Source organism: Zeus faber (genome assembly GCF_960531495.2).
Source record: "Zeus faber genome assembly, chromosome: 3".
Taxonomy (NCBI): domain Eukaryota; kingdom Metazoa; phylum Chordata; class Actinopteri; order Zeiformes; family Zeidae; genus Zeus; species Zeus faber.
The window spans coordinates 8,176,155-8,192,197 of NC_137190.1; the positions used below are offsets into that span (position 1 = coordinate 8,176,155).

Below are 16,043 nucleotides of genomic sequence, written 5' to 3' on the forward strand. Positions count from 1 at the left end.
TGCCCAAAAGTGTATTTTTAACACTACGCCATTTAGCAGTCACCATCGCCATAAGTAGTCAGACTGTTGTTCCGTCTTTGTCATTGAAAGCTTCAATAAGAACAAAAAAACATTGTCGGAGGGCTTTTTTGGGGGGGTAAAAGGAGTGAAGACCCTGCAGCCCAAGCGTTACCTGGGGAGACGGCTCTTCATTTTCCCGTAAAAGACGGATCTCAAAGATCTCATGGCATTTTTTTCTCATGCATCTGGAGGACGGTGAATATTCCGAGTATAACCCTGTTCCCACGTCTTCAGCCTTCCCCAGCGTGGACCCGCCCACTATGACCACCGAGGCCCACCAAGGAGCTCTACGATAACAAAAACACACAAGGTGAACTTTTTCTAGTCTGGATACATTAAAATCAACTATGGTGAGTGTCTTAAAAGCAGAATTAACAAACAGACAAAAACAAAAAAAAAAACAACAACCCTGTGACCCTGAAGAGATCACGTATGAGAGCTGCGAGGAATACACCCCCCCAACCCACTGCGTAAACACTTCAAACTTCCTTTCAGACCTGGAAACCTTCAAAAGTCACTTGCCATATTTTTCCAGACCTGCGCAAGGACCCCGAAGCATAAAACGTCCTCAGTCCTCCCCTCCTGGTGGAGACGAGCCAGCTGCTCCTGCAGGGCGGCATTCCCGAGCGACCGTGGTAGCCGACCAGCTGCAGCGCTCCCGCCGCGACACCCAAATCTTTCCATACGTTCGCGCGGGAGCCAGTACGTCTGCTTGCTTCCAATTTGACGGGAAGTGCGTGCACTGGAATTCATCACATCTACGCACTGCAGAGATGGCAAGAGGGATTTTATTTTTCCATCGGTATTTGTTTAATAAATTAAATAAAGAAAAAATACAGCAGTTTGATATATCAAAGTACAATGGAAATTCAGTCGAATATTTGGCTGTATACATTTCTTGACTCTATATAAGTGCAGATACTGCCACTCAGTTTTCACCAGTAACTTCTGCGTTGACGGGATCAAGATTTTCTTTTTTTTTTTTTCTCCTCAGAACAAAAGATCCAGACTTTACCGGTAAAAGTGATAGTATACGCACTTATATTGCGTCCTAAAACTCCTCCACATCACTTTAAAGAGCAGCAGCAACACAATACACGTTAAAACCTTTATAGTTCTCCAGGCCTCAGTTTCAGGTGCTTCTCAAAGTTGCCTCACAGTGATCTTCGCAAAAATCGAAGTGCTTAAAGCTCCCTTTCAGGAGAGGAAAATCGTGAATTCTACCTGTATCACAGCAAACAGCAAGGGGCAGACCTACAACAGCGCGTAGTGTTGGCCTGCCTAGGAGTGTTTTTTTAGGGGAGTTTTTGTTTTTTAATCCGGCTCACAGTTATGAAGTCTTTGCTTCAGGGGCTACTCACCGTACGCCTCAAAACGCCGACGGTGCCAAACCTAAGAAAATGCAAGTCCAGTGTAAATAAGGCAGAAGCCGCACCTCTCTAGTTTTTCCCTCTTAGCGGTGGAGAGGGCTCAATCAGCGGAGAGAGCATGGTGAGCCTGTGGTTGGCCCACAGCAAAGGCAACGGCGGGAGGAGGGGGAGGAGAAAATGGAGAGGGCAGGAGTTGTATGTGTACGAAAAGAGAGATTGATTGTGTGTGTGCGAGCGTACATGGAGGGAAGCCTCATCATCATGTCAGAACAGCATTATCATCTAAACATTTCCAGGTGGGAATGCCATAATCCAAACATCACGGTTCCTATTTCATTTTAAGAAATTGCACAACGTCCAATCACATTTATGTTCGAGGTGAATGTTACAGTAGAGAGAGCAAAATCTGTTTTCTGTGGCAATACTGTTTTGTCGTACTTCTGGTCCTCTCTGTCTTAGTGGCAATTGGTGAACAGTAGAAGAACCGCAGTGTGTACAGGGGGAAAAAAAATACAACTTTCTTATTTACCCGACGGGCACTTCATAATTTACCAGCTGACGTTGCCTTCTAGAATAGAATCCATGTCGTCTTCTGGCTGGGTCGACAAACGACAAACATCCCAGCTCAACCCAAAAAGTGTATCAGTGTTCGGATGGAGGTGTTGGCGTTATGCGGAGCGTGCCGCCGGGTCGCCTGGCCGGCCGGCCGCCGCTCCGGGCAGGGGCCGGAGCCGGAGGTGGTGATGACTCGGCCCCGGCCCCGGTCCCGTGGAGGACCCTCAGCCCCAGCTGAAGACAGATGTAAGGTTTGCTGCTCAGTGGGAGTCTGTGCCGCGTTGGTCTCACTGCAGACAGCAAGCTGAGGGGGGAAAACTGGCAGTGATTACTAACGGGTCTTAGTCGGGGGTCGGCTGCTCAAAATTTGGAATTTCAAATGACATACTCTTTCACAGAAAAGGGCTTTGAATCATCGCCATATTGGTTTTCAAGAGTAAATTTTATGTTACACTCATACTCATAGTTGTGAAACTTTATCCATTAAAGGAGTATTTTCCGTCTCGCCAGTGCAGTCTACAAGGAATGATTTAGTTTCTTGCTGAAGAATACTGAAATACTAAACTGTTTTTTCGCTTTCTTTCTCACGTCTTACTTACTATTCTTCCAATGTCCCAAAAATACAAAACAAAACAACAAACTCAGTGAACCGCCTGCGGCTCAGTGGCAAATTTGATGATTGCACCCCGGCCCTATGTGTATGATGCGTGCCTTAGTGTTCTCAAACCTAAAATAAACAATCGCTCTTCTATAGCATCATTGCAGGTTGTGCAGCGGAACTGAAGAAGAGTTTTCCCAAAGAATTATATATGTAATATACTACACATTACATATTATATTACACTATTTAGGCCTGAAGTCCCCACTGTAAATTGTAAGAACTGTTACAGTAACAGAGCTTGGTTACCACGGAAACTTCAGGCAGATTTGTGTGAAATTTGGTCCCAACCGATAGGAGTGTTGTTGAAATACAACATTCAAGTTCATAATAAATAAGGATATTATTATAATATTATTATTATTATTATTATTATTATTATTATTATAATTATAATTATAATAAAAAAGTGGAGAGGAGATGGAGTGATGTGTTAAAAAAAATATTGAGGCAATTTAGTGGGTAAAAACCAGCCAGTAAGCCACAGAAACACCTTGATCATATGAGGAAGAGGACTGAAAGCCAAACTGATAAAATTGCAACGACTAGAACGTTATGACTCCCTTTTAAATTCATCCATCAATCCTTCCATTTTCTCGGCCAGTCCATTCACACCTTGATGCAATGTGGAGTCTCCGAGAAGCTAAACCTGCATGCCTTTCGGGGTGGGAGCAAAAACACTGCCTCTTTTTTTGTGGTAAAAAACAGGATCAACAGTTACATCAACGTACATTCTCCTCCTACATGTTCATTTTTGACTAGAGGAGCTTTGTTTTTTTATTGGGAGAGCAGGGGGGTTAGTACACATCGAAAAGCCTAAAGACTGAAATTTAACTGAAGGACACAGGTTCCATCTCACTCGAACACTCACTCTGCCTCTGAATAAAAGACAATCGGCTAAACTTCTCCAGAGCTGGGAAAAGTAGTTAACATGTTCTCAGCTCGACTCGAGTGTTGTGTTTGCTGTAGTTTTGAGGTCACCAGGCTGCCTGGGCGTTGCTCTGACTCCGTAGTACAGCTGCTCTTGGAGCGCGGCCAGCTCAACACGGCCGACTGCGGCATGGCTGTGTTAAAATAACAGCAGCAGAAGAAGAAGCCACGTTCTTCGTGAAACCTGAGCCCTCCTCTGGAGTCACCGGAGTCCCACCACTACCACGTTTTGGTTTTTTTTAAATCCATAATTCCCCTGGAATTTTCTCGCTGAAAACAGGATATTGTCCGGCTTTATGTACCCACTATTCGTCCAACGGCTGAGCTAGGCAAATACTGGGAGTTAGGGTTCGTATTTTAGTTTGGAGGTAGGGGGGGAGGCTATATATATATATATATATATATATATATATATATATATATATATATATATATATATATATATATATATATGAAATATGTAATAACCACACAGATTAGATAAAGATTTTTAAATACCTCTCTCCGAGGCATATGATTACTGTATATGGTTCTCGTTCGCAGGAGAAAGATAGGGCAGAAGGACAGGGATTAAGTGTGTGTCCACGCATGCCTGTACGTCTATGTACGTGGTAGTGTGTAAATGGATTTTCAAGTGTACGCCTGTGTGTGTGTGTGTGTGTGTGTGTGTGTGTGTGTGTGTGTCTGTGTGTGTGTGTGTTTGGTGTGTGTGTGTGTGTGTGTGTGTGGAAGGAGGATTGCTCTTGGCTAGAACCAAGTCTCACTTTCACAAGGTAGGTTTTACAAGAGGGCAGAGGACAGCCAGTCTAAGCGCTGTGCAGGGATGAAATCAAAGCGCCAGACAGTCCCGCGGGGGTGGCCGGCACGGTAATAGAAAGGCTCATATTTTACTAGTGGAAAAACCGTCACCGAGGGGGAAATTTCATTACGACCATGGGAAGCCATTTCTCAATAACCCCCAGCTCAGCACCCGAACCACACACAAATACAGAGCCGCTAATCAGCGGCCTTCAACACACAAATAACCCCCCCTCCACCCCACCGCCGCGCATGTAGAAGGGTTGGCACAACCCTGAGACACTTACAGCTTCTGACGCACTCTGAGAGCGGTTCTCGGTCCAGGGACACGTCCCTCTGAGTCTCCTGCATCTGGAACATTAACACAAAGTCCTCAGAGTAACAACCAAAAAAAGCAGAACAATGGATACTTGTGCTGAGGAATTTAAACTTTTCAGTAGCTACATAAGGCCTCTTACCTTGAGGTTCTCTTTGAGGTATTCAGCTCTGGTCATGAGACTTTTAATCTGGTGAGAATGACATTGTCAGTTTTCCCCTTTTAGGGAGTCACGGAGTGCGTTTATTTTTGTGTGTTTTAGCTTGTGTCTCTAATCTAAACCAAAGTGAATTGGGTTTTGCGTGCAGAATGCAGCCCTGGCAACAAATAAATGATGCCATTCAAAAAATAGCAGTCTAGGAGATGTAATTTGACTGGTCAGTGAGGTCTGTGGCCATAATTCCAAAACAGCAAACATACCGTATGCATGCGTTACGGTTTGTGGTGCCTACACTTGTGGTGCACAAGAAAGATTATTAGCAAAATATCTTGTTTTGTTTCTGTTAAAATTGACCATTTTAAAGAAAACATCAGTATTACACATTACCACTGCATCGTAATAAACACATTTTGGGGAAGTTCTGCTGTAGTACAACTACACCGTGCAATACTGACAGAAGACCAGGAGAGACGCTGTCTCATAGGCCACGTTAGTTTGATTTTTTTTTTTTTTATTCAAAAAGCACAGAGAATTTACCGGTTGCTGCTGAGCATGGCCCGGTTTCATCAGCCAAAAAGGCAAGACGGCTTCACGGAGAAAAGTTAATCCCCGAAAGATCGCGGCCATATTGAAACAGTAGGAACCTACAAACCTACGGGACAGATCAAGGTCGCGGTTCTTCACATGATAAGCCAGGTTATGGAAGAGCAGCTACAGAGCGGAGAGGGGTTTAAATGTTCTCCAAAGCAGATATGAATACACATGGACGCCAGGCATGGCAGCGTGCTCCGTATATGCCTCCTCTATGCGTCCTATACACATGTGTTTTCAATCAGCCCCCCCCACCGCGCACGCACACACAGAATGCGTCGATTATTACAGCCGCATCTGAATTTACTTAAGACAAGCGCTTATAAAACTTCAAATAGGGAGGTCCCTAACCCCCCAAAAAACACTCCCACCCAAACGTCTCCCGGGTTTTGTTGCTGAAAGTCTGTTGTGAGCTTAGTGGCTGACTGAACACTGCGAGGAAAAAAAGCAACAGAAAAAGGACCTTGAGCTTTACGGTTAGGCGTACATGAGGCCTTGTGTTGGTCAAAACACAAATTGCCTGCAGATCTCCGCTTACTTGATTGCTGAAAGGAAGACTCAACAAAAACATTTGTTTATCTCAATTTGGGCCGTATTAAAGTAGACGCTTCACCCACGAGCATTACCTCTGGGTTGTTTTTGGAACTCATTCAAGAAATCATGATGCCAGTCTACGTCCAAACTAAATGATATAATTACTTTAAGATAGTACTAATAAACACTGTACGTATGAAGGAAATTGCTTTGGATACTTAGATACTAGTTCGTCAATAGATGTCACATGTTCCAGTATTAAACAACGGAAGAGAAAATAATGTAGAAAATTAGTGAATTATTTTGCAACCAGTCCTTGTGGATATAAATGGTTACGAGGGGGACGCTGTGCTGCCACAATTTCAGGCTTGTTGGGTGGGAGGCGCTGTGTATGAATGATGGATTAAGTCATTAGGTCTCCACTGTAGAAACCATTCTTATGTGAAGGGGGCTAATGGGCACCATTTGGAAAACACACAGCAACTGGGCTTCCAGCCCTCGGGGCTCTCGGAAGAGGTGAGACTCGTACGGTTGTTCCTACAGCGAGTGAGCGGCCAAACCCAAACTCACCTCCTTGTGGAGCAGCTCCCTCCTGCGTCCCTGTGGCTCAGCTGGAAAACATAGACACAGAAAATAGGGAGAGGGACAATAATGACAGGAAGTTGGAATAGATGGAGATGGGGAAAAACCCCCCCCCTCCAAAAAAAACAGAGATATTGGAATACTTGGGTCATTTGTCCCCCTCATCATGGCGTTTGTGCAAGAAGAGGTCATTTACACAACTGGTTTAGTCGGCTCGCATGCAGACGTATTGCTCAGGGGGGAAATAGCTCCACAGCTCTAAAGTGGGCCAGTATTCTCTCAATTAGTCAGCCATCCTGGAGGGGAGAAGCCGAATTAGGGGGAGAGACAGAGACTGAGAGCGGGAGGGAGTGTATGGGTCGGGGGGGGGTTCTCTTCTAGCAAGGCATGTCGGGAAGTAACAAAAGACCTCCAGCCAAACAAAGGAGCAATGTTTTCTCCCACAATCACCCTGGTGTTGTCTGCAGTGCCACTGAGCCAGGCCCCTGATCCCAGGGATGGAGGAAGGGTGGGGGCGGTGGGCCGGCGGAGTGGGAGGTGGGGGGTGATTGGAGCCGTCCCCTATTAGAGAGATAATAGTTTTTATTTTGTTTCCAGTGTGTAATAACATAGAGAAATGATCTGCGCTCCCTGAATGGGAACCAGATGGCAGTGTTTCTCTACCACACACAGGGCGCTGGCAGCGGCTCTTGTACCCAAAGCTCAAAGCCACATCTGGCACGCTCCATCCTGCCTCCTCCATTAGGACCATCTCCCAGATGAGCTCATGACAGAGCTGGGCTTAATAGACGCCAGGCCGCAGGCAGAGTCAATCTCTGTCTGCGTGTGGGTGTCTCTCCCTCTGGAAGCCCCTCTATCTGCCTGCTCGTCCCACTATGCTAGGTCTCTGTCCTCCTCTGGGTTGCTCTCGCAGAGTCAATTGGCCTCTTTCTGTTCGTCTCATTCTTCTCAATTTCCCCTCTCAGAAACAGTCAATTGAGCAGATATCCTGGCTCAGGGGAGAGTGGAAACCATAAAATGGCCACGGACTCTATCATCCCATTACATTCTCCCACACCGAGGCACAACGTCGCCTTCTTCCCATCTTCCAGCGCACACATGCAGCCATTACTGCCTGATGTAATGGTCTCTGCATGCTATGATCACAATTAACTGCCTCTCGTTCTGGCAGGGTGCTATGAACTACTGGCAGCCTTAGCGATTAGTAGCTGGTTTGCAACTGGAAGGTCTCGGGTTTGTGTCCCTGAATAACTATGGAAATAAGGGAGATTTAGTGAGGGGGATACGCAGCCCTCTCTGCTCCCTAAACAGGCACAACAATGCGGTTTGGCCCAGTCGAGCTGCTCAGCAGTCAACAGTAAAAAAAAAAAAAAAAGGACAAATACGTTTTAGTACTGGGCAGCTCCCAGGTGTGAATGTGTAGGAAATATAGTGTCTTGTTGAGAAAGGATGTGAGCGCTGTGAAATGTTTCCCTGGGTGAATAAGAGGCTAAAACAATGAAACGATATATTGTGGAATTGTTTAGTGCAGTGGTCTCCAACACAAACCTTGTGAACTGCTGGTAACTCTCAGCCAGTAAATCAGAAGTCCAAACAATTTCAAAATTTTATATTGTTTTGATAAATTCTTTTGACTGTTTCAATTGTGTTTGTGGTTTAAATATTGATAGAAAAAGTACATTTATCACAAAAATATCACATTTCTTTGCTGGCTCCATATTGGCATCTGCCATTGTAATTCATATCAACATAAACACAAACATACACCTATGGTAACGATGTAGAGTTGAAAGTAGGCATCTGACATTGCATATCATGAGATATTTATCTGTGTGCAATCCGTTAAAAAAAGAAACAATTAAAGTAGGTAAAACAAGTGGCTTCCCATATTATCTGATCTCTAAGTGGCTCACACTTTCAATAGGATCAAGAACCAAGTCCTGTATGCAAATAATAGGATGTACAGTGCTTTGACATGAAGTATTCAGCCCCAAAACTGTTTTCACATGAAGTTTTCCAATTCTCATTTTAAAATATATTAAAGAAGATTTTTTTCCAGCTGATTGTGTGTGCATCGTGCCAAATGAAAATGAGAAGTCCAAAACCTTTCAAAAAGGTACTGAAATTTAAAAAATAAATTCAGAGTTTTATCAGGTGCAATATTACTGGACAACTCACCCAACTCGTTGAGGATCTCTACCCCTTTAGAAAATTGGTGAATCGCCTGTTTTCCATTAATTCATGAACATACATACCCCTTCGCTCTGTGAGGTCCAAGAGTAGAGAGTAGAGATTTTCCAGAAAACAAACCAAATTGGAGAAAAGAAGATCATTCAAAACAAGTCTGGGATATATTTATAGAGAAGCACAGATGTGGGGAAGGGTACAAGACCATCTCAAATGCACTGAACGTACCTTGGAGCTCATAAAGAAGTGGAAAAATTATGAATCTACGGCAACCCCAGTATAGGTCGCCCCTCTAAAGTTAGCCAAACTCGAATGTTTGTTGTGTTTGAGAGAGGCCACTGGCATGGCAACTGTCCCTCTGAGCTGCAGAAATCAGTGTCTAAGATTGAACATCATGTTCATGGACCAACAATCTCAAAGGCAACTCACAAAAAGGGTCTTTATGAAAGAGTCGCTTGGAAGAAGCGCTGGCTGGCGAAAAAAAACAAAAAAAAACCTTGAGCAATTTTGTAAGGAGGAATGGGCAAATCTGGCTCCATCATGTTGTGTTATTAGATAGAGCCTTAAAAGGTACAGTGTGTAGAATTTATGGAACGGGCGGCGGTATGTTTTAATAAGTGTATAATCCCATGAAAATAAGAATCATTGTGTTTACGTTACCTTGGAATAAGCCCCTTGTATCTACATATGGAGGGGGTACGCTTCCATGGAGGCCACCATGTTGCACCGCCATGTTCCTACAGTAGCCCAGAACGGACAAACCAAACACTGGCTCTAGAGAGAGACTTTGCTAGAGACTGACACCTGAAGGCCACCATAGGTTCTCCTATGGCTTTGGAAAGGGAGGGTGGGGGGATTTGGTTTGTTGCAGTCTGCAACTTCACAGCTACATACCAATAGGTTCTACACACTACACAGAGACTACTGACTGAAATAGCTGTGAGAGGTAGGCTAAATACATTTTCAAGGCTCTGTTTGTACCTGCCAGAGCGAGCAGCAGCTCCCCTAAGCTCTGCTGGTACAGATCCAGTGCATCGTGGACATCCGATCCACTCTCCTCCTGCAAAAAAAAAAAAAAAAAAAAGGGATGGAAATGAGGACGAGTGACTGTAGCTTCACTCTATATCACAAAATGTGTAGGTTTGACACAGTCTTACTATAAGACTGCATAAGACTGTGCTTTATTCAGCATAGACCCCCCCCCCCATGACCCCAGTGTACCTTGACTATGGCGGTAGAGGCCAGCTCTATGGCCGCCAGGAGCCGCGGTTGGTCACGTGACATCTCTGCAGGAAGAGGGAGAAAATAAGAGAATTTGATTCCACCAACAATGACATATGGATATATTAGGTACTGTGCGTGGCGTTGTGCTACTGCTGGGTTTGCACCCAGCTTCCCTTGCTTTAGTGCATGTGGGAGGGATTATGTACTTGTTGCTTGTGTATATACAGTATATGTGTGATCTTAGGGAGTAGATAAAAGTAGATCTATCGCCAAGATCCACAGAAGATAAACCAACAATGGTGAGTTAACTATTCTCTTGCATGAAATATTGCATCACATATTTGGAAAAAGAGACAGAGCCTGTATTTTCTTCTATTGCATTAGCGTAACAAATGTGAACATTGCTGAGACATTATTCTTTATTTGCAAAAGATAAATAAATAAAGCAAAACATTGAGCACTGCCAACCCTGTAATGCTAATCTCATGGTAGCGTGTAGCAACGAGCTGCGTTGGTTACCTCGCAGGACGTCCCTGGCGGTCCTGGCCTCCTCAAAGCTGGCTCTGTTGTCAGAAGCCACCAGGGCTTTCAGCTCCTCGGCTCTGGACACATACTGACTGACCTGCAGGGAGTTCTCCAACATTGACTTAACTGAATCACATCAACTGTGCCATATGCTCGACATCCAAACCATATGGCGTCCATAGAGAATTAATTGCAAATCAAGTCCATCCGAGTGAAAACAGAAAAAAAGAAGGAAAAAAAAAATCAACCCACCAAAAAAACCCCAACTGAAAATAGAAAGTACCTTAAATGAGAAAGGTGGGACTGTTTATTCAGCTTACCTTCTGCCGGAGGGCGTCCTTGCGTGGCTTGTCGGTTTCATCTGGGAAGGGAAAAAGAGAGATGAGATGTTTTTGTTTTAAATGTTAAAAGAGTTTATGCTGCTGGTTCGGCGTGGTTGAGCCGAGGTGGCAGTTTGTCATGGGGGGCTGGCATGTCACTGGTTGTTTCTCTTACAGTGAATGGCGGGGACAAAGTGCTCCAGGGCGCCGCAGTAGAGAGACAACGCAGCGGCCCATTGGCCCTCCTGGTCCTTCTGAACCGCCCGCAGAACCAAGTCCTTCTGCAAGAGGAAACAGGAACTGGCATCACTGACTGCAAAGCACCGCGTTCCCCCCTCTGTGTACGCATGCATGCAGTGCACTCATGCATGAGGGGACATGTAGGCCAGGCAAGAACACAAACCTATGAGCACGAATGTGCACATGTATAGAAACAGGTGCAAGTACAGAAATGATAACTGTCTCACCCTCACTCAGAAACAGATACATCACAGCTTTGTATGTTTTCCTTCCCAGCACTAGATACAGAGGGAATGTGCATTTTCTTTTTTTTTTTTTTAAATAGTATTATTGATGCTCTTTCTCCATTCTTGTACCGCTTTGCTGAGGCTCTCAGCGCTGGGCATGTGCTCCAGGTCCACGAAGGGGTGGGAGAAGAACTGGGTGAAGGTGATCCGGATGTCAGGGTTCCTCTCCAGCAGCCTCAGCAGGAGGTCCCTGCAATCCCTGGACACCCTGATGCCTGGAGGGAGCTGTGGCGAAAAAGCACAACCGTGTTACAACAGGTGTGAAAACGGTTGTTTGCAGTGAGAACGTTCGCTCTGAGTTGTTTTTGACAAAACAAGCATATCGCTGCCAAGGCTACCATTCACTGTATAAAAACGCTCTTGTTATCCTGCAGCTGAACAATATGAGAGTCAGACGGGGAAAAGTAGGAGAGCTGTACAGCCGGTACAGCTCTCCTACTTTTCTCCTACTTCTTGATAATAAGGGCTCAATGTATGCTTTGATTAGTTATGTAAGAGCAAATGATTTACTAGAAAGTCCTGTGACAAATATCTTATTTTTCCTGAGGTGGGCGGCTGCCAACACTCACATTAATAGGGATAACATTTGATTAGAACGCTACATCAAATTAATAGTAAGCAACTATGCCACCTAGTGGTATCAAAGTAAACATTCCCTCAGAAGAGCAAACACCATATGACTGATCCACCAAATTCGCATATTTATCCTGGTAGCTATCGGTCAAGGAATAATATAAATAAATGACAGTACCTTCACATAAATAATTGCTCACACACCTAAGTGATGATAAGACTGAGAAAACAATTCCAATCATACTGAAATAGATAAGGCAGGTGTGGGTCCCCCAACCCATGGAACCCTTAACCCTGGTAGAAATGGCTGCTTTACGCTCCCATTGAGTTAAACAGGACAGCATGGCAATTATTTTCCAGCAACAAAGGAAGTAGTTTGTCACATATTTCAGCATGACAGCTGAGTGAGTGTCTGGTCCAGCAGATTTGTTAATTAGGGGACGGTCCATTAAACACATCTTACCTCAATGGGCTTGTCGCTGCGAATCTTCTCCTCCAGCTCAGTGTAGGATCTGGATGCAAATGGCGCACGTCCAAACAAAGCCTCTACAGCACAGCACACAGACAGTGTTGGATAGTTTACTGTCACAATGATTAAAATTAACCATAATACCAGTAACAAGTTATTGATAACTACTTCACATATCTTGTGGATATTTTTTTTTATAAACCCTTATCAGTCCCACAACGGGGAAATTCGCAATTTCTCTGCATTTACCCATCCTAGCATCTTACGTATCTAGGAGCAGTGGGCTGCCATGTGGAGGCCCCGGGGGAGGTTAAGTGTCTTGCTCAAAGACACATCAGCATGCTACCAGGAGGAGCCTGGGATCTAATTTTTTCGCTTACTAGACGACCCGCTCTACCTTATGAGCTACTGCCCCCCATAAAGAGAAATATCTTCTGTTCTGTATTGGAAGTGCACCATGCATACAGGAAAATGGAAATATTCTCAAGGTAATTGTAGAGCATGTAACAAAATTCAAATCATCTCTTTCATGCAACTTCAACAATCTAATCAATGTGATTACAGTTCTCTAGCAGCATTACATTGAAGGATTTTTTTTTTTTTTTTTAAAGGTCACATCTCACCATAGAGAATGACTCCAACAGACCACAGATCCACCCTGGAGTCATACTGACGCCTGCACACCATCTCAGGGGCCATGTAGAGTGGCGAGCCTCTCAAAGCGCTCTGTTCGTCCCACGGAGACATATACTGGGCAAAGCCGAAATCTGAAAGCAGTAAATGTGTACATTTCTTAATCCACGGGGGACAATTTCAATAAGCAGAACAAGGACTACTTATAAAGTAAAGACAAATAAATTGTGATTCGCAATTTCACAAATTGCGATCTTCCAAGTTTGTCAGAACATTTGTCACTTTTTGGGTGGTCATGGGTGGGTGGGGGGGTGCATGTGTGTTTACCTGCTAGTTTGAGGACGGAGCCACTCAGCAGAATATTTTGGGGTTTCAGGTCCAGATGTGAGATGTTTTTTTCATGAAGGAACTGGAGTGCACAGGCTGTTTGCAGACATGTGGAATGTTGTATACAAATGTGCATATAACCACACAAACACATAAAGAATATTTTAAGCACGCATAGCAATATAAAAATGTAAAAAAGTCAAACTAAGTCTATCACACTGATAGACACATGATAACTCAAAGCCTGAAATTATTTGTCCAAATGGCATGCGTAGTAGCTGATATTCATACTATAATTGGCTCTTTTATATTTGCTCTATTCAAGCTCAAAACATTTGACTATTAATTGATTTGCAAAACTTGGGTTGGTATTGAACCTGTAGCAATGTCTCTTAACAGTTATGGTGACATAGCAGGGCAACAACAATTATATAAAAAGAGGAATCTGGATTACTACCTCAGTTGAGAAGGTTGACAGGAAAACAAATCAGTCAATTCAAGTTACACACATCTAATAGGATATATCAAATGAGAGCTAGTAAACCTTTATAACAGAAAACACACATGGCTGCGTCTATCTTAAATAATAATAAACCCCACTGACCTGAGGATCCAAACAGGCTAATATAGATTATTCATATTGAAATATAAACATTTCCCTCCATCCCAGATCAAGCAGTCACTCACCCATCTGCTGCAGGAAGCACCGCGCCACCCTCTCTGGTAACAGCCTGCGACTGCGGATGAAGCGGGACAGATCTCCACCAGAACACCATTCCAGAATAAGATAGATGTTCTCACTGTCCCACTGCAGGTGAAGAGAAGAGTTTCACATTAAACGGACACAATTCTTATTTTTCTTTCATCAGAGAATACTGCTTTCAGATTCACAGTTATGGCGGCAATGTAGCCCAACTACACCAAATTCATTTCAGAGAAGATGACAAATGAATTAAAAAAGAACCACCTACTCTGACCTAACCGAGTGATGCTTCTGATTTATGCCTCTCAGCGACGCTACATTCTGATGGGTGTACCTGGAAGTCCTTTAGTTGGACTATGTGAGGGTGACGCACAGTCTTCAGGATTTCAATCTCCGTGAGCAGGTTCTCCATAGACGTCTTGTTCAAAGTCTTCTTCCCAACCACCTTCACCGCCACAGCCTCTCGACTGTCTCCCTGAAAGTGCATGGGATTTAACTTCCGCTTTCACCTCAAATCAAAATGACACTTTTCACTTTTTCGAGTCCATGCAGCTTCGTATTATTGACGCTCGCTGTTATATGGAGGGGGACTATGGTGGTTAGAAGTATCACAGTACTTGTACTTTGTTACTTTCAACAGATACCGAATCAGTTTTGGAGATTTCCGACTTTACTCCACTACACTTCAAAGCAAGTATCTAAGGCAGTTGCATCATTTGTGTCCAAAACAAACCAATGCAAAAGGTACAGTAGTCACTTGGTGATTTTAATAGTTGAAGAGCAAGTGCAAGAGTATGTCACTTTCACATTTACTGGAGTCATTTTGTGTCGAGTGTTTGTCCTGTCCCCAAAGTTGAAATGTCAATCTGATACTTTGACTTTTACTCTAGTCGTTTTATCTCCGAGCGCATCTTCCACCAGTGAAAGAGACGAAGGAGAACGCGGAGCGCTGCCGGCGTCCACTGTCGCACGTGACATTTTCTTTTTTCCTTCCGATATGAACAACGGGAGGCCGCGGTGGCTCTCCCCGGCGCACCTTCCTGTAGGCTTTGTACACGGTGGCATACGTGCCGCTGCCCAGCCGCTCGGTGAGGATGAATTCCGACAGTTTCGGGGGGGCGAAGCTCGAGCTGGACGCCATGGCAACAACTTCATCGGGGGTCCTGGAGGGAGAGGGAGAGAGGGAGAGAGAGAGAGAGACAGAGATAGAGAGAGAGAGAGAGAGACAGATAGATAGAGAGAGAGACAGAGAGAGGGATGGATAGATAGACAGATAGATAGATAGATAGATAGATAGAGAAAGACTTTGACTTTTAAGGTGCCTTTATTTGCAGTAAGTCATGTCACAACAGCAGAAGCTTGATTATTAAGGAAACAATAAACCTCCCAAATATAGAGACAAACCACAGGACAATCACAGGTTAATAATGAGGGATTCAACCCGGACAGAGCACAGCACCTCCCCGACACCCCAAGAGATAGAGACAGACAGACAGACAGACAGACAGACAGAGAGAGAGAGAACCAGGCTCTTTAGCATCTCCCGGCTTTACTTCACACATGCTCGCCGCAGCGTCAAGTCAACTCAACGCGGTGGGACGCAACTGGCTTTGGATAAATGTGTGGGGAAAATCGGCTGCATCCCGCTAGCAAAGCGGTGCTCGGTGGGTCTGTGTCCTTTTATAGCGAGTCGCTGGTTTGAATGTACTGACCTGCGGGTTTGAATGTACTGGCCTGTGGGTTGTCGTGTGGACAGCGACGTTTCGAGCCGTTGTTTACATCCCTACAGTGAGACGTGCGGGTCCACGCTGCGGCGCACTGACGGGCCGGCTGACTTCCTGTTCCGGGGTGTGTGGCGGTAAAAACACACCGCCCCTCGCGGCGGCTCTGCGTCACTGCACGCCAACCAGCGCTTGCGTCCAAGCAAACTATATGGTGCATGTTTTTAAATATGTTAGACACATATATTTATGAATTGGATATTTTATATTTATGCGATAT

General features: G+C 44.5%; 1 protein-coding gene across 2 annotated transcripts; it reads right to left on the bottom strand.

Moving 5' to 3' along the window:
• Positions 1-830: 830 nt before the first annotated feature.
• ulk3 (unc-51 like kinase 3) lies at positions 831-15,865 on the bottom strand. Of its 2 annotated transcripts, XM_079998054.1 has the most exons (17): positions 15,755-15,865; positions 15,079-15,205; positions 14,377-14,517; positions 14,027-14,147; positions 13,340-13,435; positions 13,003-13,146; positions 12,374-12,456; positions 11,407-11,562; positions 10,986-11,091; positions 10,811-10,851; positions 10,485-10,587; positions 9,963-10,027; positions 9,723-9,801; positions 6,543-6,583; positions 4,830-4,877; positions 4,659-4,722; positions 831-2,289 (listed from the first exon to the last, which is right to left on the bottom strand). In XM_079998054.1, exons 2-17 carry the CDS (start codon positions 15,181-15,183, stop codon positions 2,273-2,275), a joined length of 1,410 nt encoding a protein of 469 aa, XP_079854180.1. In that variant the 5' UTR covers positions 15,184-15,205; positions 15,755-15,865; the 3' UTR covers positions 831-2,272. The 2 variants fall into 2 exon arrangements, with proteins under 2 accessions (XP_079854180.1, XP_079854181.1); XM_079998055.1 differs by lacking the exons at positions 831-2,289; positions 4,659-4,722; positions 4,830-4,877; positions 6,543-6,583 and adding exons at positions 7,069-7,115; positions 9,402-9,478.
• Between the last annotated feature and the right edge of the window lie 178 nt (positions 15,866-16,043).

What these genes read in the sequence shown, in the direction of transcription:
- ulk3 (XM_079998054.1), bottom strand. Translation starts at nt 15,183, where the DNA reads ATGGCGTCCAGCTCGAGCTTCGCCCCCCCGAAACTGTCGGAATTCATC. An exon ending in CTCCGTCCTCAAACTAGCAG is followed by an intron (nt 13,147 to 13,339) that starts GTAAACACACAT and finishes TACTGCTTTCAG; the next exon opens with ATTTCGGCTTTGCCCAGTAT. An exon ending in CTGAGAGCCTCAGCAAAGCG is followed by an intron (nt 11,092 to 11,406) that starts GTACAAGAATGG and finishes TTCCTCTTGCAG; the next exon opens with AAGGACTTGGTTCTGCGGGC.